This window comes from Mirounga leonina, unplaced genomic scaffold, assembly GCF_011800145.1.
Source record: "Mirounga leonina isolate KUSES-001 unplaced genomic scaffold, KU_Mleo_1.0 Mir_117, whole genome shotgun sequence".
Classification (NCBI taxonomy): Eukaryota; Metazoa; Chordata; class Mammalia; order Carnivora; family Phocidae; genus Mirounga; species Mirounga leonina.
This window is the reverse complement of record NW_023270274.1, coordinates 6,083,771-6,110,653: the sequence shown is the minus strand read 5'-3', so window position 1 is coordinate 6,110,653 and position 26,883 is coordinate 6,083,771. Positions and strand designations below refer to the sequence as shown.

General features: G+C 39.0%; 1 protein-coding gene across 9 annotated transcripts in view; it reads left to right on the top strand.

The window, feature by feature from the left end:
* The first annotated feature begins 1,746 nt into the window (after positions 1-1,746).
* The window catches only part of LOC118007296 (kinase D-interacting substrate of 220 kDa), a 102,086-nt gene continuing 76,949 nt past the window's right edge, over positions 1,747-26,883 (top strand). For 5 of the 9 annotated variants that reach the window (XM_035000313.1, XM_035000311.1, XM_035000310.1 and 2 more), the window contains exons 1-7: positions 1,747-1,913; positions 8,679-8,822; positions 17,034-17,132; positions 17,852-17,950; positions 22,469-22,567; positions 23,494-23,595; positions 26,354-26,452. In XM_035000313.1, coding sequence (XP_034856204.1) covers positions 8,715-8,822; positions 17,034-17,132; positions 17,852-17,950; positions 22,469-22,567; positions 23,494-23,595; positions 26,354-26,452 — 606 coding nt within the window. In that variant the 5' untranslated portion in view covers positions 1,747-1,913; positions 8,679-8,714. The remainder of the gene's footprint in view (positions 1,914-8,678; positions 8,823-17,033; positions 17,133-17,851; positions 17,951-22,468; positions 22,568-23,493; positions 23,596-26,353; positions 26,453-26,883) is intronic. The other 4 variants (XM_035000314.1, XM_035000312.1, XM_035000308.1 and 1 more) reach the window with 2 other exon arrangements.

Below are 26,883 nucleotides of genomic sequence, written 5' to 3'. Positions count from 1 at the left end.
GAATCAGCTGGGGAGATATTTTTAAATCCCCGAGCATGGTCTTAGTTTTTAAGAAGGTCCATGGATGGTTCTGATGTGCCAAGGTTGGGGACCATTGAAAAGTATTTCCCAGTGGATCAATCTGGCAACTCCCGGAAAAAGCCAATGAAGAGTATGGCTCTGTCAGATGTTGGCGAGACATGCATGAGACAAGGAGGCAGTACCCCAAATCATATGAAAGGGTTGTAAATAGTGTAGTTTCTTCCTTATTGGCTTACTAAGGCCAAACACTGTTCCAAACAGGGTAAGGGAGTTGGTGTGGGATAGGGATGGAGTGAACCTTAGAGTAGGGGGAAGACAGGTAAACAGGTTAAATATGCTTTAACACAAGCTCTCTCAGTACCTCTAGGCACTATGGCGTATGAAGGTGGATACAGTGGATGGACTGACCACCTATGCTTGAGGTCAACCGGGAAGCTACACAAAATTGGGGACCACTTCAGTTGCATCCCTTGGAATCAGCTGGACAAAGAGACAGGGAAGAACATCTCGGGGACTAAACAACACTGTGCGAAGAATGGAGATGAGACCGAGTATGGCCCAATGTTCCAGGAACTGTAAATACTTGCCATCCTGGGGGTGGGGGCAGGATAGGAGGAGAGTAATGAACAAAGCAATGGCAGGAAGTCTGACAGGGGCAAGTACTCTTTGGTCATTTATTCTATGGAAATGGAAGGCTGCTGAGGAATTTAATCAAAGAAGTGACCCAAGGGAGCAATCTCCTGGAGAACCAGTTAGTGGGGCACCAGCAGAGGCAGGGAGAGAGTTGGGGGCTCTTGGGATAATCCTGGTGGGGAGTTTCTGCAGCCATTAAATCGGGGTTGATGAAGTGGCTGATAGGATGACCTTGGGGAGGGGAGGGAGAGCTGCATAAAACGACTTCCCAATTCCGGTCTCGGTCTCGGTGGATGGGAGCAGGAGCCGGGTCCCCAGACCGGACCAGCACAGGAGAACGATCACATTGGGTGCGGGGGGAGAGCTCAGCTTTGCGTTGAACTCTGGAAACTTCAACAGTTGAAGGACGGGAGGTGGAATCTGAGAGTAGCAGCCAGAGAAATGGGAACGTAACTCGGAGAATGGGAGTCACAGACGCCCAGGGAGCAGGACATTTCCAGGAGGGAGTCTGGAAAGGAGTCCACAGCAGGACGTGAGTTGAAAGCTGTCCATCGTTTTTGGCCTCGGGCAAGTCCCAGGTACCTTCAGCCCAGACCAGGTGGAGGCCAGACGGCCGGCTGGCCGGGGCTGCCCAGGGGCCCGGGGAGCCGGGCAGGGAGGAGGTGGGCTCTCTGGAAGACCAGGATAGATACAGACCCACAGGCGCTCGGACAGGGTGGGGGGACACCTGGCCTCTGGGGTCCGGAGGAAGAGACTTGAGCGGGCCTTAGTTGGCAATGTATTCGCAATGTCTTCTGAAGTTATAATTGGGTTTATTTCTCTGCCTGAATTTTGATTACAATGGTGAACAGGGATTATAAATTAACTATAATAGAAAGAGTGACACTGACAAGGAAGAAAATATTGCCCGTGGCGCTTGGCAAAAATACACCCATGTGGCGCCCACAGGGAGGGGGCGGAGGGCCGCTGGGTCGGGGGATTCGCTGACCCTGGACCACACCCACCTCGCCCGCCGCTTCCTGCTGCTTTCGGGCTCCCCGGCCCTCCGGGGGCGTGGCCACCTGCAGCCCCGCCCTGCCGCCAGCTGCCACGTGATCTGTCAGTTTGAGGAGAGGGAGGAAAATGGCCGCCGGGTTGGGTGAGGGCGAAGCGCTGGAAGCCGCCGTCTCTCCCTTTCCCGTCTTCTGACTGCGCCTGCGGCGAAGCAGGCCCTTTCTATTCGAGCTGCGCGCGCGGTCCTTAGGCCGGATTGTGAGACGGTCAGTGCGATGGTCGGCCTCGGGGGATGGCGGGGGAGGAGGTGGGGGCGAGGCCCGGCGGGGAGGGGGCGAGGCCGGGAGCCTGGCTGGGAAGGCCGAGTGTGGAGGGCCCGCGGCCGGGTGAGGAGCGGGCGAGGCCGGGTGTGGGGGCCCGCGGCCGGGTGAGGAGCGGGTGGCTGGGGAGGGGGCGAGGCCGAGTGTTGGCGGGGCGGCGGCCGGAGGGGGAGGGGGCGAGGCCGGGTGTGGCAGGGCCGCGGCCGAGCGCGGAGAGGGCGAGGCCGGGTGTGGGGGCCCGCGGCTGGGCGCCGGGGGAGCTCGAGGTCGGGCTTTTCGGAGAGGCCGCGCCGGCTGGGGCGGCGGGAAGCTCTCAGACGTGGAGTCTGCCGTGGTCAGGCTGTCGGCCGGCGGAGAGGTGCTTGGCTTGGGGGGTGGGGCGGGTGGGATGGTGTGGGGGTGGGGAGCAGGGGCCTCAGTGGAACTGTTTTCTCTTGTGCGGCCTCCGTTGGCACAGCCTCCATCTCGGGACCCGCCTTAAGGCAGGTGTTCCAGGTTTCTTTCCCCAGGCCTCCAAGGGCGAGGTGGTTAGTTTTCTTCCTTTGCTTCCTTACCGGCCTTCATTTCTCCATTGCCCTGTGCAGGCCTTTGAGTGCCTGGCAAAATATCAGCAAGGCGTTGATTACGATGCTTCCATGATTTATTTATAGGGAAACGATTTCTTTGCCAGCCAGCAACATTGGATTATTTTTCTTTCAAGTTGTCTTGACACAGAGAAAGGTTTAAACCGATGAAGACTAGGTTCTTACTAATAACTGTGTGTGGAAGCATCTCTTTGGCCGCTAGGGGCGCTGGCCCTCAGAAATTCCCATTCAGCTGGCCTGGGGTGTGGCTCTGGAATCGCTCCTTCCGATCCCAAGGGGGTGATTCTGCTGTTTTGTCATCGCCCACGCTTTGACTACACCGAGGACTGAACATCTAAAAATGTTTAAAGCACCTTCGGGAGCTGATGGCGAGCCAAGGGGGGGAAATGCTGCGGCCGGGTTGTGTTCTTTGTTCTCTAGCTTTAGTCGCGTGGAGACTCATCAGAATCCTTTTGGGGTGCTTGTTGGAATGTCAGTTCTGGGCCCACCCCAGATCTACCGGGTGGGATTCTTTGGCGGAGAAGCCAAGGGATATTTGTATTTGACAGACTTGCCAGGTGGCTCCGGTGCACACAGGTTTGAGAACCCTTGTTCTGCGTGCTTTGTGTGAATGATCTCCAGATCTGCTTTTACAAATACTGGGTGGATTAACCAATCCAGCTTTTTTGGAACACCTCAAGTTCAGCCTGGCCAAAGCACCCCGTGGCCAGAGTGGTGAGGAGGGAGGGGGCCATAACCCTGAAGAGAAAAGTCCCGACTTCCCTTTTTGGTTAACGGGTACACCCTCCTTCAGTCACCTGTGCTTGGCGTCTTGTCATCCTTTTTTTGAATCTACAGTCTTAGGGTTTCTTTGATTTTTACATCCAGAATCTCTCTTCTGGGTACTTTGGTAGGTTAAAAAGTCAAATATGGGGGATTTTATATTGTTTAAGCTCATATCTGTCATTCCTTCATTCCCACCACCTGTCCCCTTTCTGAGGCTGAGGGTTGTTTTTGGTGGTTCCCTGACTGGTGTCCAGAGTTCTGATTCTTTGTGTTTTTCTATCCTGGACCACACACACTGCTGGCAGATTAACTTTCCTAGGATCATGCCAATGTGCCATCTCCCTCTTCCTCAAAACTGTGTTTTGCTCAAAAACTGTGTTTCTCAGCTTTATCTGCCATTATGTTAGGGCTGTTTAGAAGGGAAGGAACAGAGACTTACTCTTTTACCTCAGGGAAAAGGAGATTTATAGGACTTAATGAGAATCAGCAAGAAATCAGGATCCAAGGCAGCTTCACCTTCTGCCTCTCTCTCAGGGGCCGCATTTGTTCTGTTGCTTCTCTATTCATATCTGTTAGGTTCTCTCTGCTGACTGGTTATCTCAGAACTGTATCATTTGGCACATGGCCCATAATGACTGAGTCTTTGGTTTCTGATTCTGAAGAGTTCTAAAGAGAGGAATCTCATTGGCCCGGCTTATGTTTTTGAGCATTCACATGTCCCAGATCATGTGCCCATCTCTGATAATGGCTGATTGTAGAAGGCAGGGCTGTTGATGGTAGCAGAGCCTATGGGCAGGCAAAGACCTACAGAAGAGGCACGTTTAGTACACCTATGCAGTTTTTCAATTTGACAGTTACCTATGATGTTTCTACTTGGTATATTCCTGTGATAGGTTCTGGGGATATAAGAACAAAGGAGAGAAAGCCCTTATCCTTGAGGAAGTTACAGATCTAACCAGCCACCCTCACTTTCCAATCTTAGTGCTTACTTTTTACTTAAACATTCCATCCATTGTTCTTGGGTGTACACTACATAGGAGCTCGGCTGCCCATGTTTATCTTCACATGAGAATACCAAGGTCTAACTGTGCATGCCAGGCCAGTTCCTGACAGTCAGGGGACTACTTTTCTCTTTCTCAGCCCCAATTTTGTAGGCATTATGCCACATATAAGGTGGGTCTTGCCTCAAGAACTTGGAGTTTAGAGTTGTGGACAAGAATGAGTAAAACGGTATATGAGCAGTCAAAATTTAGGTGTATCCACAGGGTATAGAGTCTGAGAGTCAGGGCACTGGCCCAGCTTAGAGTAAGCAGCCAGTCAGTGGAGGTTTCCAGAAGAAGATAATGTTAGAGCCAATCCACAAGGATGAGTAGAAAATGTCCAGGATGGGCATTCTAAGCTGAGGGGGCAGTAAATGCAGAAGCCTAAAAAAAGAAAGTGTGGGGTAGCCAAGGGTTGCAAGCAGATTAGTCTGCCTGGACCTGGAAGAGTGGATGTGAGTAGGGAAGCAGCTTTGGGTCAAGGGAGGGAGGGATGGGACTGGGAGGGGAGACAGAGATGAGACTGGAATGGTAAGATGGGTCCAGATTGTGAAGGATCTGCAAATCTTCACCATCATAATCCAGAATTGTGTTTGAGTCCTGACTGCCCCGCACAGAGCAAAGCTTTTCATGGGAATTATAGAATTGAATCTTTCCAGTTGCTTTCAAAGGCTTTGAGTGTTTCAGTCTCTTGAACAACTTGTGAGTAATAAAGCCATCATCTTTTGTTCTCCCAGCGTGAATTTATGGGGAACTAACAGAAGGATTTTAAAAGAAGCGTATTTTAGATCACTCTTGCTTCAGTGTGGCAACTTGATTGAGGTGGGGGAAGACTGGAGAGAGGAGAATAAGTTGGGGGACTGTCACATTGATCCAGGTGAGAGATGGTACAGTAGTAATTCTTAGGACAGGTGCCTAGATTACAACAGTTTCCTCTTTTCTGGAAACAGTGCCAATACTATGTGACCTTGTAACCCCTTCCCAACCCTGTGACTATAGTAAATTTGTTCTGGTTGGCACTTGACCCAACCTGGGACTTTTGAATCTGGGAACAAAGAATAGTCTGCTTTCTCTGTTTTGAGAAACTATCTGATTTGGGACTAGATAGCAATTGGCAGCCATATTCCCATTTGTGTAGAGGAAGTTGGTCTATAATGAAAGTAGATTAAGCCAATAGAGAACGAGAATTCTACTGGCATTTGAAGTCCAGTGGCACCCACCATTCCCACAGTGTGGTTATGGGAAATAAATCAGTATCCTTAAGATAAATTTCCTGTTTTGCTTAAGCTAGTTTAAATTTGTCTCTTGTACCCAAAGGAGTCTTGATTAGCATAGATGATGAAGACCCTAAAGTAAGGCACTGAGAGTCGGTTAGGCTGACGTGAGATGTTAGGAAATATGTTAGACAGAAAATGGTAATGGTTGTACTCTGGAGAGAGTGGTCGATGCTTTGATACAGTGGATGTGAGGATGGTGCTCAAAATGGAAGGAGTAAATTGAGCAAAGGCAGGTGTGTGGAGCAGCATGCACGTAGGGACAACTTTGACTGCGTCAGCTTCGCTGGGCTTTGGGAGGAAGTGGTGCTGGTATAAAGAGAGAAGAGTGGTAGTTAGAACCAGATCCTGGACGCCTTACTGAGGTATTAGACTTGATCCTATAAGATGTGAGAACAAGTGAAGGCATTGGATATTGGTTAATAAAAATCTCTTACTGGTTTGCAATGACAGAAGTGTCATATATTTGGGGATGTGATGTACAGCATAGGAAGTACAGTCAGTAATATTGTAATAACTTTGTGTGGTGATGGATGGCAACTAGACTTAGGGGGATCAGGAGGTACACTTTGAAACTAATAGGATATTGTATGTCCATTATACTTCAGGAAAAACAAAGTATCACATTCTGGAAAATTAGGAAATAAAATTTCTAAAGAAAATAAAAATTACATTAATGCCATCACCATTTGATCTGTTTCATTTCAGTATTTAAAAATGTATATGTTTATAATAGTTGAGCTGCTGTATATGTCGTTGGGTTTTTTTTTTAGTTAATTTTTTCTGCCACAATATATCACAAGCATTTTTTTTGGTCAATAATAATTTTTTGAAACATTTGGTGACTGTATATTATTCCACTGTGTGAACATAACTTACGTTATCTCCTATCTCTAAGTTTCTTGTTCTTATGAATAAAATTGTGTTGTATTTAAAATCTTTGTCCATGTTTCCTGTGTTTTTAGAATTGATACCTAGGAGTGAAGTTACTGGATCAAGTAACATAACTTTTTTTTTGAGGATTTTTGAAAAATAGGTATTATTGAGGTACAATTTACATCAATATTATTTACCTTTTTTACTGTCCAGTTTTGAATTTTGACAAATGCATATAATCATGTAAATACCACCACAAGCAGAATATAGAGCAGTCCCAGAACTTCCCCAATTCTCTTGCACCTAATGTAGTCCCCTCATTCTCCTCCTTTAGACTGACAACCTCTGATCTGTTTTCTGTCCATATAGTTTTCCTTTTCCAGAATGTCATATAAATGGAATCATATGGTGGAATAGTTTCTGTCTTCTGGTCCCCAGAGATACACTTCCACCCCATGTGCAAAACACATCACCCTATCCCAAGGCCCTCCAAAGTGTCAGCTCATTAAAGCATTCACTCAAAGTTCAGAATCTCATTTGAATCTCATCAGTTCTCAAGTTCTAAATCTAAATCAGGTATGAGTGAGGCTCTGGGTAGAGTCCATCTTGAGGCATGATTCCTATCCATCTGTGAACCTGTGAAACTTGAGAAATAAGTCATATGCTATAAAATACAATGAGGGGACAAACTTGGGATACCAGTAATTGACATTGCTCAAGAAGGGGGAAAATGGAAGGAAAAAAGACGTTACCAGCCTCAAGTAATTTTATTCTCTTAGAGCAAAAATTTTTAATTTTGGTGAACTCTGATTTATCACTTTACTTTTTTTGAGGACCATGCTTTTCGTGTTATATCAAATAAATCTTTGCTTAATCCAAAATAGTATATATTATCTTCCAAAAGTTTTGTGCTTTTAGATATTTATGTCAATTTTAGTATATGTATTTTATGCAAGGTATGCATTGAGATTTGTTTATTTGCATTTCAATGTCCAGTTGGGTAAAACAACATGCCCGCTTTTTTTGAATTTACATTCTAGTAGTGGTAGATGGACAATAAACACACAATATGATATATTTGCAATGGTGGTTAAGTGCCACAGATAACATAAAGCAGAGCAGGGGGGTGGGAGTGTGGGGGCCACTACGGAGGATGTGTGAGGTTATTACTATATTACATCACAGGGTCAGGTTAGAATTTCCTAATCAGGTGAGTGAAGGAAGTGAGGGAGGGGGCCATGTGCATTTCTGGTGGAAGAGATTTAGGTAGACAGAATCCCTGGGGTGGCACAGCGCTTGGCATGTTCAAGCCGTGAAATGGGTAAGGGGGAGTGGTAGGAGATGAGGTCAGTTAGAGTCATCGAGACCAAGGTAACACATGTGATTTGAATTCTTTGAGACGCCATTGGAGGGCTTTGAGCAAGGAAGGATGGAATCTGACTCAGTGCTACTCCAGGCGGGCTTCTTCAGGCAGCAGCTGAAGTGGTAGCATCTCCTGGGAGCTTATTAAAGAATCAGACTCGGGCTGTACCCATACCTACTGAATCAGAATCTCTGAGGGTAAGGCCCAGGCATCTGTTTTACAAGGTCTCTAGGTGATTCTGATGCATATTATGGTTTAAGAAGCTCTGGTCAGGCTTAGGTTTTCAGAAGATCACTGTGGTGGCTTGTGGAGGATAGACTGTGGGGAAGAGCAGTTGGGATCTAGATGAGAACTCACAGTGGCTTGGGCCAAGGTGGTTGTGATGGAGGTGGTGAGTAGTAGTTAGATGTTAAATATGTTTTATAGGTGAAGCCAAAAGGATTCTCTAATAGATTGAATGTAGAGTGTCGAGGACGAGGTAAGTCATGGATAATTCCATGGAAGAATGGAGCTGGAGCTGCCATTTACGGAGATGAAGGAACAGTGGAGCACTTTCTTCTGTTTAGGGGTGGTGATGAGGATGGCTTGGGGGATGCATCTGGGATTTGGATGAGTTAAGATTGAGAGGTGTGTGAGTCATGGGAAGGGAGGGGTGGGCATTTTGACAGCTGAACTATGGGGTCTTGTTTTTACTCCTGCCAGTGGAGGTGTGTTTGTACAAGTGTAAGGTTAAAAAGGATAATATAGTTAGTAGTAAATTATTTTTTTTCTAATCACAAATTATGTGTTATTTAATCTGCTTTTAACAGGTATTGGAATAAAGATAACTACAGCTTTCTGTGAAGATGTCAGTTCTGATATCACAGAGTGTAATAAATTATGTTGAGGAAGAAAACATTCCTGCCCTGAAAGCTCTTCTTGAAAAATGCAAAGATGTAGATGAGAGAAATGAGGTAAGACCAAGTTTCCTTTCTTTTTCTTTTTTTCACGCCCAGTGTGGGGCTTGAACTCACGACCCTGGGATCAAGAGTCGGATGCTCTACTAACTGAGCCAGCCAGACACCCCCTAAGACCATGTCTCTAAAATTAAATTCTTTACATGAATATTTGTTGACTACCAACTACTGTGTACAAGGCATTGTGCTAAGCATACAGGTGAGTATGAAATGTAAAGTTCTTAGGCTTGGTAAGACTGTTAAAAGTACTTCAGATTCCATACTTTTGGAATACATTTGAACTCATATACATGATTAAGTATGGAGTTTAGATTTATGATTGACTTTTTTTTTTTAGATGGAATAATCAGTATTTGGGAAGTTTGATGACTAAAGTCTGAAGTGTTTCTAGGAAGTTTTAGAGAGCTTCTAGACCCAGTCTTCTTAGAAATAGATTAACTAGACAAAATTTTTAAAATATTTTCTTTAATGGAAACTTAGTTCTCTTTCTGAGTTATTCATTCCACACACTTAGGGATTTTAAACAGACTGCATCTTTTTTAAAAAAAATTTTTCATTGTTATGTTAATCACCATACATTACATCATTAGTTTTTGATATAGTGTTCCATGATTCATTGTTTGCGTCTAACACCCAGTGCTCCATGCAGTACGTGCCCTCTTTAATACCCATCACCAGGCTAACCCATCCTCCCACCCCCCTCCCCTCTAGAACCCTCAGTTTGTTTTTCAGAGTCCATCGTCTCTCATGGTTCGTCTCCCCTTCCGATTTCCCCCCCTTCATTCTTCCCCTAAACAGGCTGCATCTTTAAGAGACAGTTAAATAGGTTGTGGGTTTTGTTTAATAAGATAGGGAAGTATATATTTACCATTTTTAAAAAAAGATTTTATTTATTTATTTGACAGAGAAAGAGATAGCGAGAGCAGGAACACAAGCAGGGGGAATGGGAGAGGGAGAAGCAGGCTTCCCGCCGAGCAGGGAGCCCGATGTGGGACTCGATCCCAGGACCCTGACCTGACCTGAAGGCAGACTCTTAATGACTGAGCCACCCAGGGGCCCCCATATATTTACCATTTTCATTAACTTCTATTAGATATTTCTGTTCAACAATACAAATAAGTAAACTATTGATTTTATTTCATCATGAAGCACCACAGTACAGCATTTTAGGGATTAAAAAACTTTTAGTATGAATTATTTAAGTGCCAAAGTTTGTATTTATTTATAAAATTTAAGAAAAATAAAACTTAAGCTGAGCCTGACTGGCTCAGCTTGAAGAGCATGTGACCATGGTCTTCTGATTGTGAGTTCGAGCCCCACATTGTGTGTAGAGATTACTTAAAAATAAAGAAATAAATAAACTTAAGAAAAAAACAAAACTTTCTTAAAACTGTATTTTCAATGTAGTATAATTTTTTTGCCAGTGGATAAGGTGAATGAGGAGTGATACATGTATATGTATGTCTGTATGTGTGTACATGTATGTATCTGTGTGTGTAGACACGTAAAGAGTTTCATTTTTTTTGTTATGGGGACAAAATATAAAATTTATCATCTGAACCATTTCATTTGTGTTCACTTGTGTGACTAATTCATAATGTTGTGAAATGTCTCCAGAACTTTTCAAATCTAAAACTTCATACCTGTAAAACAGCAACTCCCTATTTCTTTCTCTCTCCAGCTCCTGGTAACTATTCTTCTACTTTCTGTTTCTATGAATTTGACTAATCTCAGTACCTCATATAAGTGGAATCTTACAGTATTTGTCTTTGTGATGGCTGATTTCACTTAGCATAATATCCTTAAGGTTCAATCATGTTGTAGCATGTGACAAGATTTCTTTCCTTTTTATTTTATTTAAAGATTTTATTTTATTTATTTGAGAGAGAGAGAACGAACGAATGAGCAGTGGGGAAGGGCAGAGGCAGAGGGAGAAGCAGACTCCCCACTGAGCAGGGAGCCTGATGCGGGGTTTTACCCCAGGACCCTGGGATCATGACCTGAGCTGAAGGTAGATGCTTAACCGACTGAGCCACCCAGTGCTCCGATTTCTTTCTTTTTTAAAGCTAAATACTATTCCATTGAATTTTGCTTATGCATTTATCTGTTGATGGACAGTTGGGCTTTTTTCTTCCTCTTGTCTGTTGTGAATAGTGCTGCTATGAACATGAATATGCAAATATTGTAAATGTTTTTAAAGTTGTGGAATCAGCAATTACTACTTTATGATTATGATTATTATTTTTGACATAAGGTACCTAATTTCATTAAATGTTAATTGTTGTAAGGAAATCTTAACATAAAATTTTGTTATTTTGTCATTGCAATAACCTTATGATAGTTAATGATTTTATTGAATCAGCTCATTTAATTTGCATAGCAACTCTTTAAAGAATAATGCTTTTATTTATCTTGATTTACAGGTAAATGGCTTAATCCCTTAGTTTCTTATCCCAGATATTAATGCTAGAACCCAAATTTGAACTCTGTTCTGTTTTATTTCAAGCTATAATCTGTTTATGCTCAATTGCCATTCTTTGAGTTTTCAGAATAAGTTCATCTAATGATATGCCGATGTTTTCAGTGTTTCTATATTGAACACAATATGTTTTGGTTAGGTAACTCTTCTGTGATTATGTGTTGTCAATAATTGTTTTAAATAGATAAGAGAGAAAATTTGTAATTGGAGATTGTTCATTGTTATAAAGAGTTATTTACAAAAGTAGTCATTTTATTAGCATATATTAGCATATTTGGAATAATAAAATGATATTTTAAAAAGATTAAATTTTACTTCATAGACATTTTCTATGGGAATACTGAGAAAATAGCTTCACTTAGGAGAAATATAGCACATCAATAAGCACAAACGTATATTAATCTTATTCCCATAAAGAATGAAGTATATTTGGTATAGAGCTTCACTAGATCATCATGCATGAGGTAGCATTTAACTGATATTAATGGTATTTATTTTTAAATTTTTAGTATTAATTTATTTATTTAGAGAGCACACATTTGGAGGGAGGTGAAGAGGGAGAGGGAGAGGGATAATCTCAAGTAGATGCCGCGCTGAGTGTGGAGCCCGATGAGGGGCTCGATCTCACAACCCTGAGATCATGACCTGAGGCGAAATCATGAGTCAGCTGCTTAACCACATGAGCCACCCAGGCACCCCAGATATTAATGGTAATTATATCTAGTTTAGTATTGCATCAGTTGAAATTGGAGTTTTAAAATAATGATTTGAAACAACCTGGATTTTTCAATTATGGCTCAATGTGAGGGTTGGAGAGAAAGTAGCTTTCTCAAGGCCTTTTTTGGCATTTTGCTTACAGCTTCTGATAAAATTTAAACTTTATAGAATTCTGTAAAGTTGTGTGGATTTTCTTCTCTTCTTTCTTGCCCTTTAAAGTGTTTAATTACTTTATGTTAATGTGTTTTGTTTATCAGTTTTGAAAAGGTCTCTTAAAGATTACATCAGTAAAACAAAATAAAATAATGTGGGGAAAATTGCCATACTGTGTTTAGCATACAATTGGCTGTCATCAGTAAATGCTAATTTCTTGTCTTCTTTTCTGTCTGCTTTATTTGTAAACTAGGTAGCTCGTGGCCTGTGAATATTCTCAATAATGGCAGATCTTTGCCCTTTGTAGAGAAGTGAAGACTTTTTCTTTTTCTTTTTCCTTTCCCTTTCCCTTCCCCTTCCCCTTCCCTTCCCTTTTAGAAAAGAACAGAAAGTTACTCTCAGCTCTTCTTGGTACAAGATTATAGTGCTGAAGTGGGAATCTAAATTCAAGGGGTGCATTTTGTTATGTGCTTAGAAAAAGGCTCTGAGGGACATTTCAAAGGGAAATTTAAAAATGTTTTAATTTCACTAACATTATTGGAAGAAGTATACATTCTCCAAAGGTTTGCTTTAAAGGGCAGTGGTTATTGAGGTCTAGTACATCTAAATAAATAGAAGTAGGACTACCTAGGAATTGGGAAGAGCAAAGAGATGCTGAATAGGAAATATTTTTGCATTGTAGTCTTCTGGGAAGCTGAGATAAGTATGGGACCTGTTGGGGAAACTTCAGTTGGTGCAGTGTTTGTTCTAATGTGTTTTGGCTTGAGGTTATTACAAGTGGAGTAGGGTTACGTGAAGTATGTCATTCTGTGTATTTTGGGAAGCAGTGGACTTGGGGTTTACTGGGATGTGTGGGATTAGGTATGGAAGGGGCCTTTAGTGATTCATTTTGAAGCAGAAAAATAAAGTTGTCATGGCTGTTTCTAAGTTACTCTGTCTCTAGAAGTGTAGTTATAAGATTGGTTAAGCAAGAACTAATAGAATAAATAAATGTTTTGTTATAAGGCCTAGCTTATAAGGTAACTTTTCTTCTATCTTTGAAAATTTAATACAACTTCATGGTAACCTTTTTTGAAAATTATTTATCTTTTTGATTAGTGTAGCTAAAAAAGGTGTATCAGTTGAGAATTAGTTTGGATTGCATGTAATAGCTCCTAAAACAGTGTCTTAATCAAAGTAAGGTCTTACTTTTCTCACATGATGACAAGCTGGAGGAACCATTCCAAGGTTGTTAGGATGGCTTCAGGATATCTTCCCAGGCTCCTTCTTCCCATCTCTCCACTCCTCACTGAGTGCTGGTGACTGCATATCAGCCATCTTGCTACAACTCCAGCACTGTGTCCACATACGGGGCAAGAAGAAGGAAAAACAGATGCCGGCTGAGCTAGTCTAATTACTGAGCTATCCTGGGAGACTTAACTAGAGCAGTATCATGGGATTATTTCCAGCTGCAAGTGAAGCTGAACAATGTGGATTTTTTTTAGCTGAGCACATTGCTATGCCTAAACAAAATCCTGTCACTCTGGGTACTGGAGAGACAAATAATAGTTTTTGCGAGAGAAACTAATGACTATTCAAGTCTTTCATCTGGCTTGTTTCTAGTTAATCAAATTTATACCATCTTTCTTATTTGTGTTATAGGTATTTATGCACATCTATGTTATTTTTTCCCTCATACTTTAGAAGCACCTATCTCTGTGAACAATCTGAAATGTGACTGTGACCCCAGAAAGTAAACAGAAAACTTCTGAGTCTCTGGAATTACTAATCTGAAAACTCTGATGTAAAATTCATATATCCTTAGGGCCATGGATTCCGGATTAATTGGCTTTAATTTATGTATTATACCAATGATTTTGTTATCTCACTTTTTATCTCAGTTCATTAGAATGGAGAAGGATGCTATAGAAAGTTTGTCAAAGAGGTGTTAGAGCTGACAGAGGCAAGCTTGGTGTAATAATTGATGTCTGTAGTTATGACTCAATTGTAAACATGTTTAAGGTAATCTGTTTAACAAGTAGTAAGTAATGTGTGCATTGCTTTTTAAAATAATGGTTATCATAAAATATATAATCAAATTTAATGTTTAAAGGATGAACTTTTTCACCTGGAAAATCTATTTGTGCATAATACCTCATTCCCTAATGACTGGTTGAATGATGTATAATTTAGTATCCATTGTTATATAAGAATGTTTCTATTTAATGTGATTTACTTTTGTACTTTGTTTAAATGAGTATTTGTGTTTAACTCTTTACTTGTATTATTCTTATAAAAGCATCTGTTGTACTTTGTCAGTTATTATAATTATTTGCTTTTTTATGTGTTGCCACTGACAGATTTTTTTAATTCTTTGAGCCTTTGCTCTCTCATTTACTCAACAAATATTTGAGTACCTGTGTGACAGTCACTGTCCTTCACACTGGCAATACAGTATTATTATTATTATATTATTACTATTTTTGCATTTACACTTATGTTTATTTTTTTCATACAGTGTAATATTATTTTCAGATGTACAATTTAGTGATTCAGCACTTCCATATAATACCTGGTGCTCGTCATGACAAGTGTACTCCTTGATCCCAGTCACCTTTTTTTTTTTTTTTTAAAGATTTTATTTATTTATTTGACAGAGAGAGAGGAAACACAAGCAGGGGGAGTGGGAGAGGAAGAAGCAGGCTCCCCGCTGAGCAGGGAGCCCGATGCGGGGCTTGATCCCAGGACCCTGGGATCATGACCTGAGCCGAAGGCAGACGCTTAACGACTGAGCCACCCAGGCGCCCCTCCCAGTCACCTTTTTAACCCATCCCCCACCCATCTCCCCTCTGTTAACCATCAATTTGTTCTCTATATTTAAGAGTCTTTTTCTTGGTTTGCCTCTCTTTTTTGGGGAAAACAGTACTAAATTAAAAAAAAAAAACAGACATGCTTCTCACCCTCATGGAGTTTAGAGCCTTTAGGAGAAATGAACAATAATCAGTTGTTAATCACACAAATAAGTAATTACAAACAAGGATTAGTATAGTAAAGGAAGATTAGAGGGGGTTAGTTAGGCTTCTTTGAAGGGTTGATGTTTGACCCAAGAACTGAAGGATGGGTGGCAGTTAATTGGGTGGGACAGAGGGAAAACTTTGTGTGAGTGTCCAGAGATGGGAAAGAGCTTAAGGGTATGTTGGTGAGGAGGAAATGGCATGGAGTAAGTTTTGAGGTAGTCCTGCCATGGCCACTGTAAGTATTTTGGTTCTGATCCAAAAGAGCAATAGAAAACCACTGAGGATTTTAGGCAGAGAAACTATGCCATATTAGCATTTTAAAAAATCACAGATATTTTCCACCACACTGATATACACATAATAAGTAGATGCTTAAAAAAATATTTGTCTAATTGAACTTAGTTTTTGGTGTAAATTTTTTCTCATATACCTTAGTAAATCTTTAGTACTATCACTGTTAGCCCAGTGCTGCTCATCTGTTTCATACCATGGCACTTACAGAAGATGACCATGTGTGTATTATCGTACTTGGGGTAGATGAGTCTTGCTGCTGGAGGGAACCCATGCCAGACCTGGCTGCCCGGGTCCTGCTGCACTGTCTCAGAGCTCAGGAAGTACTGTCTCTTACTACTGTGGCTCATTCTAGGCACGTAGGCTGGGCAAGTGTGTAATTATAAGAAGCTTTAGTTTAATGAGTTAAGTTTAATGAGTTAAGTTAGTTAAAAAACTATATATATTATATATAGTACCTATATTGTTTTTATTTATTGTTTTACTTTCCTCCCTCTTGTCCTGATGAACATCTTATATATACAGTTAAAATCATGTTCTATATTATATTTTATCTGGTATAGTTAGAAAATTTTGTTATTTTTTTTGAATGTTTATGCAGCTTTATTTACAACCAGACACCAGAAGCTAACAAAATGCTTTTCAATAAATGAATGGACAAATAAACTGGTACATCCATATTCTGACAACCCAGAATGCAGTTGTGATCCACTAGTCAGAACGGAAGCTTATGGATGGATCACTAATTTTAGGCAATATGCACCTTTTAAAAAAAATTTTTTTTATTATGTTATTAATCACCATACATTACATCATTAGTTTTTGATGTAGTGTTCCATGATTCATTGTTTGCGTCTAACACCCAGTGCTCCATGCAGTACGTGCCCTCTTTAATACCCATCACCAGGCTAACCCATCCTCCCACCCGCCTCCCCTCTAAAACCCTCAGTTTGTTTCTCAGAGTCCATAGTGTCTCATGATTTGTCTCCCCCTCCGATTTCCCCCCCTTCATTCTTCCCTTCCTGCTATCTTCTTCTTCTTTTTTTTCTTAACATATAATGTATTATAGATATGCTAAGATTTTTATATATGTTGTGGGAATTACTTTTCAGAGCCTAGTATTCATGTTTACTTATTTTGAATGAAATTATAGTGCCAAAACCAGACTAATAATGCTGTAGTAAAAAAATGTTTCAGGGACGCCTGGGTGGCTCAGTCAGTTGAGTGTCTGCCTTCGGCTCAGGTCATGATCCGGGGGTTCTGGGATTGGGTACCACATCAGGCTCCTTGTTCAGCAGGGAGCCTTCTTCTCCCTCTGCCTGCTGCTTCCCCTGCTTGTGCTCTCTCTCCCTCTCTCTCTTTCTGACAAATAAATAAAATCTTTAAAAATTTTTTTTCTTTTTCTCTTTGACTTCTATATTATTAGCAAACTGAAAACTTAAGATTTCAAACGTGTTTCTAAATTTAAGAAATTCTGTAAACAATGTTTAACATACCGTTGTGAAAACATGACTGTGGTATATTTAACTGTGGCATTTCATAAAGCCCTGTTGTGTCTTTTATATTCCCTAGTGTGGCCAGACCCCATTGATGATAGCCGCTGAGCAAGGCAATCTGGAAATAGTGAAAGAGTTAATTAAGAATGGAGCTAATTGCAATCTGGAAGATTTGGTATATATTAAAATAATCTACTTATTTTTTGTCTTTTTCTTTTCCTTAACTTTGCTCTTTGTTTTTAAGAAGTGATTCAAAATTAGTAGATTACAATTGTTCTTTCAGATCTATCTTAACTTTGACTAATAATATGCTAAGTCAGTTTTTTAAAGGCATGATGCAGGAGAGAAATTTTTACTTTAAATGAAAGGTCTCAGCTCTTCATGTTTTTTGTATATAGATGGCACTGGCTGAATAGAAGCACATATACTTGGATACTTGTAGCCTTTATTTAAAAATAAAGGACAGTAGTTTTTTCTTTATCACGTAGTTTCTAAATTTATCATATGGGATTGCCTTAGTTTAATAGCCTATGAATGTGCTCTTAAATCTGATGACAGGCTCTGTAATTTCAATTTATTGTAATGGTTGCCAGCCACAGGATTAGCTTTAAGGTTTTGATAGTCTTCTTTTTTTAAAAAAACACAGTATATGATTAGGCGTCCAGTGAAAAGACTGACCAAGCAATTGTGAAAGCATTTCGGCACCACTGCCTCATGCACAGATATGTTCTTAACAGAGCTCATGCTGCAGTGTTATTTTAGAGTAGTTCAGAGTGGGTCAAATCATGTCAGTTTGGTATGATCATTTGGTATGTAAACTCAAATTTATTTTTCCTCACTTTGGATTGTTATTTTTGGTTTTGAAATGATAACATTGGTGACTGTGTGTTCAAGGATAACTGGACAGCGCTTATATCAGCATCAAAAGAAGGGCACGTGCACATTGTGGAAGAACTGCTTAAATGTGGGGTCAACTTGGAGCACCGTGATATGGTATGTACGTTGGTTATGATATGTTGTTTAATTAGCTGGAATCTTACTAACAGTAATAGGTATGTCTGGAACATTGTATTTTTGTGTGTGGGGGTTATATTATAATCTTTTAGGATTTGGGGCTGGGCATTGAAACAACTCTCGAGAATGTGTGAAAACCCAGGGGATATAATGACCGTTTTAGAATATTCTTAGTCATCATTTTCAGTTTATTTCAGAGTTTAAAATTCTGAAATATTAACTAAAAACAACTCATTAACTTTCAGTATATCAGTGCTTTAAAACTTATATGAGAGAATGGTTTCCTTGAAGAGGAACTTTAAGAGGGACAGTATAGTTTTAAAAATATTTTCAGTTGTTTAAAGTTATAATTATCAGAATAATATTTATAAATTTATTTAAAAAATGTTAATTGTGTTCAGGCGTGAGCACATTACTAGTCTATACACATTACAAGTTTAACAAAATATGACCCTTAATTATCTTAGCTCTTATTTGCTCCTGGCATCTGCTTAAGACATAAAGATGAAGAAAGAGATCATTTCTAGCTTATTTATTCTGTGAAATATTCAGCCTTTTCCAAAGTTAATTTTAACAGTGGAAGAGAGGAAGGAATTGATCTGCCTTGACGTGTAAAACATGTACTACTTTGCTGATAATGAAGTGCAGGCAGTCTGAGTTTTTAAGAAACTGCAGCATTCTACCATCTTGTACTTACTATTATATTATAATTATAATTTACACAGTATGTTTACCTCTATAATCTTAAATGTATTCTCAAACTTAATGAAGTAGGTGGCATACTTATTTTTATAGGAAGATACAGAACTATTTATATTCTACTTATTTCTGAAAAGAAGTTAAAGTATATTGCTCTAAAAGTTTAGGGAGAGAAGATCATGATGTACTCAGTAACCTAGGCAGAGGATGGGTTGGTATGGCAGGCGAGAGTAAAATGTGGTGTTCTCATCTTACCGGGATATAAAGTAGAAAGGAAATGTGTGGAGGTTATTAAAGGCACCAAACCAGTTAATCAGATGAATTAATATTAGGTACCTATTCTATGCCTGGTCTCTTTATGTGCTTTAGCCTCTCTATGCTTAGTTGACTTCTCAGAACAATCCTCTGGGCTAGGGATGCATTTTGTTCTCAATGTATATAGTTCAGGAAATTGAAACTGGAGGAAGTGCCCTTTGCCCAAAGCAGTCAGGCTGAGTTTTGAACCCAGGTCTGCCTTACTACAAAGGTTTTCTCCTCTATTGCTCTTCCACATATATTAATAGGGAGTTAGGAACTATAAAGGACACATTATGAATGTGTCAGACTTAGGAAGATTTGTACAAAATGATCTTAAGCTTTTTTAGTTTTCTATATGTTTCTTTATTTCCCCTAAGTAATTACCACAGCATCTTTTAACATATTTACAGGGTCTTAACGTTTGGCTTTAAAACACCACAATTGGGGAAACTGAGGGCTGTGTCTCCCTGAATAGTTAGTGTTGAGGGACCCTAACCTCAACGGACTGGGTGGTGGTAGTAACTGCTGAGCTGTGAGGGAAGGCAGAGTCCCTGGGACTTGTGTAGGGGAGGAGAGTGCCCGCCAGGGTTTGTCTTTGGGTTCAGTAAGAGCCAGGATATAACATCTCAAAGTCTAGTGAGGATTTTTTTTTTTTTTTTTTTTTTTTAATGTAAGGATTTTCTTCTTAAGGGGACCTTTGTGGGTGCTAAACTAATGGTATTCACTTCTAACCTTTTCATTTTGCAAATTCGGGCGTAGTTTTCTCCTAAATTCTTGTGTAGGGTGACATTATACAAATTAAAAAGAGAGCATGATATTAAAACAATTCTGGGCAGGCATTTTAAAGATTAAAATGTTGGTGTATTTAAGATTTGACTAAATGCTAAGCTCTATAATTTGACCTAAATAAATTGTCAGCCTTTCCTTGTCTTTCATGACCTTGACCTTTTGTAAAAGGCGAAAGATTTATGCGATCTGAAGAGAAACCAGAGTATGACCTTGACCTTTTGAAGATTGCTCCTCTGGCATTTTTGTTTTTTATTTTTTTATTTTAGTTTTTTAAAGATTTTATTTATTAGAGAGAGAATGAGTGCATGAGAGCAGGGGGAGGGGCAGAAGGAGAAGGAGAAGCAGACTCCCCACTAAGCAGGGAGCCTGACTCATGGTTTGATCCCAGGACCCTGAGATCATGACCTGAGCCTGTGGCAGAGGCTTAACCCACCCTCTGGCATTTTTAGGTTGTCTCTCAATTTAGATTGATGTTTCTCATGATTAGATTGAGATTGTGCTTTGTTGGGAAGGATAGCACAGAGATGGTAGTCTCTTCTCAGCACACCACATCTAGGTACATGATAGCAAACCCGTCACTGGTGATGTTAACTTTGATCTCTTGGTATTGTCTGCCAGATTTATTCACTGTAAGATTACTGTTTCCCCCTTTGTAATTACTAAGTATTTTGGAGAAGATACTTTGAAACTATACAAATGTCCCGCTTTTGATTAAACTTTCACTCATTTATCTTAACATCTACCAATGTATCTTGCATGCAGCAGTTACTACTGTGGTGTTATAATGGTGATTTTTCTACTTCCCTCATTCCCTATACGTTGATTAATTTGAATTCTTCTGTAAGGAAGAGTTCTTTGTCTTTCCATGTCTCTCTCTATGTATTTGTATGTAGTTAGATATCTATAAATATATATAGTCTGATGAATATTTATTTTATTCTTTGGGTTATAATTTAGTTCTGTACTTACTTTCCTGCTCAGGTTGTTCCAACTTTGGCCATTGGGAGCTTCTGTGCCCTTTTGAGATGCCCTATCTTTTTTTTTTAAAGCACTTCCTTACTTTCTGGCATCATATACTTCAGGCCCATGTTTATCTTGTATTTTTCCTGGCTTATTTTCCTGATTATCAGCCCTGGATTCAATCAGTTTTCCAAGGAACCATGGTTTCTTTTATCGGAAAATGGTATCGAGAAACCAATATCTTGGTTTAGGTGTTAGGTGAGCTTATTGTTACTGGGGTATCACTACTTGTAGTCCTTCTCAATGGATAGACATAGAAAATACATGTCTGTATACTAACTCTTGCATATACATGCATCTATTTCTATACTTGTGTGTTTGTATTTTTTTATTTAAAGAAACTGCCAACCCAATTTGTTAATAACCTTTTCCCTTTCCCTAAGTTGTAACTCTTCTCTGATGGTGACAAATCTGGCTCTGTTATCTACACAATATATTTACTTGTTTGTTCAACCCTAGTATACAAATAAAGCAGTTCCAGAATTTCTAATCAATACTCCAAGAGAAACAGATTTGCCTGCTAAGTACAGTGTTTGTGTACAGTTCTTTCTCTCTTTAACATTACAGTATTCAGTCAAAATATTGCTTTCCAAAGTTACCTAGGGTTAGCTTCTAAGTAGTTATGTGATTTTGTGATTCATTTGTAATATAGTTAGATTCATTTGGCCCAGTCTGTATTGAATTTTTTCTTTCCATATTCTGGTTGATTTTTAAAACATTTGCATACAGTAAAATTCACTCTTATGGTGTATAGTTCCCGGGGTTTTGACAAGTGCATAATGTCTTATGTCTACCACCATGTCCTATACAGAGCAGTTCTATCACCTCAACAGTACACCCACCTGCTCCTTTATAATTATCTCCTCCACCCACTCCTCAGCCGCTGGCCACCACTGATCTGTTTTCCCTTTCTACAACTGTGCCTTTTTCAGATCAGGGCAAGTATTTTTTAATCTCCTTTTTAGTGATGATGAAAGAGACTCAGAAGGATTAAGTGATTTATATTCTCAGAACCAAATGTGGATTTAAATGCTGGTTTAAAAAAACCAAAACATTTATTTCTTCGTATAATTTGATTACATTGGTCTTTTTTACTGAATTGCATTATAGCTGAAGAGAAAATTGCTTAAAATAAAAAAGAAAATTGCTCCTATAGTTTAGAAAATAGAATGTCATAATGTTGTTCATTCATACTTGGTGAATTCACACTGGAAATTGTGATCTGCAGATCTCTGCCTCAGTATCCTCTCATTTTTAAAAAGAGGTGCTGTAATGATCTGGGATTTACAGGATGTGTTTAATGCAGGAGTTGAGTATGATTGCTAGAATGCCTCTCTAGAAAAAGTCTAGACTCATACAAGAATATCTAGGGACATAGAAAGTATTTTGAAGAAAAAATTTTTAAATAGCCAAAATAAATCTTGGAAATTTGAAAAATCTAACATGAATGTTCTCTATTTTAGTTTCCATGATACAGTCAAAATTTGGAGTAATTTTGGAATTAAGAGATTTGACTTATTTCAGATACTATTGTGTATTTGTCTGGGGAGCTTGGGGATTTAAAACTACATAGTAGTGCCTTCATACACAATGGTTTTATGTAGAAATAGTCAAAGAAGGAACTTCATTAATGGCATTTTGTGCTTGGAGATGACCAAAAGTTTTCTGTCCCCCCAACCCTTTTTTCCTTAGGGAGGATGGACAGCTCTTATGTGGGCATGTTATAAAGGCCGTACTGAAGTGGTAGAGTTACTTCTTTCTCATGGTGCCAATCCAAGTGTCACTGGTTTGGTAAGCGTTCACAAAAATTTCACTGTAATATGAGTGGTAAGTTCTTTAGGTAATACTTAAGGCTGATTATATTTTAGACTTCAGATTGAATAGAAATTATCTAGATGTTAATAAAAATAATAATGCAAGATGTGATGTCAAATCACAACGAGAATTTTTTTCTCAGGCTAAGCTTATTTCTCAGTTTTTATCAACAAAAAGGCAACTCTTAGAGCTTAAATGTTAATTATAACATATAACATTTCAAAAGGAGATTTTGAAATCCCTAAGTCATCTTGCCTGTATTCTGTGGGTATGCATTCTTAATCTAAACTTATTTAAAGAAAAAGGGTGTTTACCAAATATCCATACCATTTTTCTATACATTTCTTTACATGGTAATACATGTGTTACTACTCTCTTTGAGACTTGATCTCAGACTGCTGATTGAGAGATTATCCTTCTGATGGGGACATCCTTTTATACTGTATACATATGTCAGATAATCATGTTGTACACTTTAAATATCTTGCGATTTTGTCAGTTATACCTCAGTAAAGCTTCTTAAAAAAGGAGAAACTTATTCAAGTTAATAGAAGGATTATGTAAGTTAATGGAAGGATTATATTACATATTTCTCTTATTAGTCTTTCCTGTTGGCTAGATAATCATATTAAAATAAATGTGTTCATAATATATATGTCTTTAAGGTTGAGTGCATTTTATTAGCTGATTATGTCTTATGAGTATTATGTTTTTTCAAGTGGAGAATGATCCGTAACTTGGTATTTTAAAATATTACTTTGTATTACTCCCTTTACTATTTACTTTTCTTAGCAAATGTGTGTTGTAAGTATCTACCTAAAACATTTTTCTTTCCCTCGCTCCCTTGCGTTCTCCCTCCTCCCCTCCTTTTCTACCTACTTCCGCACCTCCCTGCCTCCCAGCAGTACAGTGTTTACCCAGTCATCTGGGCAGCGGGGAGAGGCCATGCAGGTATAGTGCATCTTCTACTGCGAAACGGTGCGAAAGTCAACTGCTCCGATAAGGTAGGTCAGCAGGAGCTTTCCAGGTTCCGGTCTATGTTATGTCTACTCAGTATGTCTAAATGCAAGTTTTCTCATATGACCTCATGAGACTGTGCTGGTGAATCTTCTGTTTATATATATGAATGTATTTTATATAGATAGATATGTCATAGGTGGATCCCTTACACATAGTAACTCTCCCTCCATTGTTTTTTTTTACATCACATTCATCATTCTCTGGAAAATAGATAGGGATGATTCCCTATATTCATTATTTGAAGTTTTCTGTTATAACTCTTATTTCTACCTTCAGTCCTAGCTGCTTTCTATGTATGGTTGTCAGAATGATCTTTCTAAAATTCAGGTTTAGTTTTTTTTCTCTCTCTCTCATACTTAAAATGCTGAAGACATCAATCCCTGGTATGATGTGTGAAGACAGGCCTTGGCTCCCTTTCTGCCCTTTCTCCTGCCATCTGAACCCTAAAACTGCCTCGCCTGCTAGACTGCCAAAGGATGTGGGTGCCTGGATTCATCTGTTTTTAGCCCTTCCATGCCTTTGCGTGTGCTCTTTCACTGTGGAGAGAGAGTAAAGCTCTGCTTTATTTTCTGTTCATCCTTCACACTCAGCTCATTTGCCATCCACTTTAGAAAATTTCCCAGAATTTTGTTCTATTCATTTTTTAAATCCTTAATATTCATCCCAAACATTTAATAAGTATTTATTTAATTAGAACTTGACACATTGTGGGTAACTGTAATCTTTTCAAATTAATAACAATTCAGTGAAATATAGGAAAATAGCTAATAATTAGACATTTTTGATAATTGGAATATATTCTGAGTATAAATTTAAGTAAAATAATATTGCTTAACCTGATGGGAATGTTGGGAATCATCTTATGTTAATCTAGTTGGTGCTTGTATGGGTGTATACATATGTAAAAAAATCAAGTAATACATTTAAGATAGGTGTATTTTAGCATGGAACACTGGGTGTTATGCACAAACAATGAATCATGGAACACTACATCTAAAACTAATGATGTAATGTATGGGAATTAACATAAGAATAAAAAAAAGGATAGGTGTATTTTATTTTATTTATTTTTTAGATTTTATTTATTTGAGAGTGAGAGAGAGAAGTGGGGGAGGGGCAGAGGAAGAGGGAGAAGCAGACTCCCTGCTGAGCGTGAAGCCTGACCCACGGGGCTCAATCCCAGGACCCTGAGATCATGACCTGAGCCAAAGTCAGATGGTTAACCAAATGAGACAGCCAGGTGCCCCTAGATTGATGTATTTTATATACTTTATGTAGTTATGCTCACTTTTTAAAAGTATCACCTAAAATAATAGGTTGACAAGGACTGTAAAGAGACTCTTGCAAATACTTATAATATGGTACTTAAAAGTATTGTATTGGGACTGTTCATTAATTCAGAATGGTTGTCTTCTGTTTTTTGTTTTTTTTTTCAAATTCTTGTTTGAATTCTAGTTAGTTAACATACAATGCAATGTTGGTTTCAGGAGTAGAATTCAGTGAGTCATCACTTAACATACAACACTCATGCTCATCAAGATGGGCTGTCTTTTAATTCAGATTAGTGAGGTTTTATTTTATGTCCAAAGTGGATATGATTCTCTCTATTGATGTTTTTGATTTGACACTTTAGTATGATTGTGAAATCTTTAATTTCTCCTTCTGGCCTATTGAAAAATGGTTTATATGACCTGGCATTCACGGCCCCTCCAGAATCAGGTAGCATGCTACCTAGTCTGTCACTCTGACATTTTGAGAAAATGTTTAGTACCTACTGTGTGCAGTACCCTGTATGTGTACTAAACACAGAAGATACAAAAACAAAGTTCCTCAGTCATACTTGCCACATTTAAAGTGCTCAGTGGCCGTATAAGACTCGTGGCTACTGTATTGGCCAGTGCAGAATTATGGAGCATTTCCATCAGCATAGAAAGTTTTGTTGGACAGAGCTATTATAGAAAGTAGGCATTTATTACATGTTTATTTCAGTCTGTAGTCTCATGTAGTTAAAGATCACCGTGGGTATGTCTCTTGATTGCCAGACTTCCCAAAGACACAGCATTGCTTTTATGCATAATGTACATTCTCTGATGTCTTTTGAATCACATTCCAGCTGAAGGTGCTTTTAAGTGCAGTTTCTAAGGAAGTTTATTTTATCAAGTTTAGAGGCTGATTTGGGGGTGGTGGTTAAGAGCACAGACTGAAGCAGGCCTTTTGGGGTCATGGGTCTTACTCTACCTCTTAGTAGCTTTGTGACTTTAAACCTGTCATTAATTTCTCAGGGCCTCATTTGCTCTCTGTGAAAATGTGATATTTCAAATTCTCCTTATTCTTGTGATAAAGATGAGTTATGTGATAAACATGAGTTAACACATGTAAAGTACTTAGAATTATATTTGTCATTTCATTGTTACTCTTTTTGCCTGTAGTCAGACTGTTGGACTTTAAATTGTATTTCACAAGATACAGGAAGCAATGAAAGCTTGTTGAAAATTAGAGGCTGTATGACTTTATGATGGAAAAAATTGTCACTAATTATAAAAGTTGTTTCATACAGTGGTTAGTCATCTCTTCAGGAGAAAGACACTGGGGAAAATACGGCTTATCTAGAATTAAAATTATAATTTGTATAAACAGTAATTTAAGAATACTTAATATGGGTTTTATTGAAATTTGTGTTGAGAAAGTTTCTTTTACTACAGCTCTGATAATAATTTTACATTTGTTATTATTTTTTTATAGTATGGAACTACCCCTCTTGTTTGGGCTGCACGGAAGGGTCATTTGGAGTGTGTTAAACATTTATTGGCCATGGGAGCTGATGTTGATCAAGAAGGAGCTGTAAGTATCTTTTCTGTTTAATAAACCTTGGTAATAGAGATAATGTTTTTAGTTTTAAGGGAGAGAATATTCTTTCTTAGTAAATGTCTAGAAAAATTTCCCAATAGTTCTTAAGTGATACTTAGAAAAACAAGCATTTTCTTTCTATTATCCTGACAAATACATTATGTTCTAGATAGTATGTGTTATAAACATGCTTTTAAGGATCTATTATTAATGCATGTAAATTTTGGGAGGCTAAACTATAAAGAACATCTTACAGTAATCTTACTATTGATTGAATCAGTATTAAAATACTCTTTATTTTATTTTTTTTAAAGATTTTTATTTATTTTTTGACAGAGAGAGACAGCGAGAGAGGGAACACAAGCAGGGGGAATGGGAGAGAGGGAGAAGCAGGCCTCCCACTGAGCAGGGAGCCTGACGCGGGG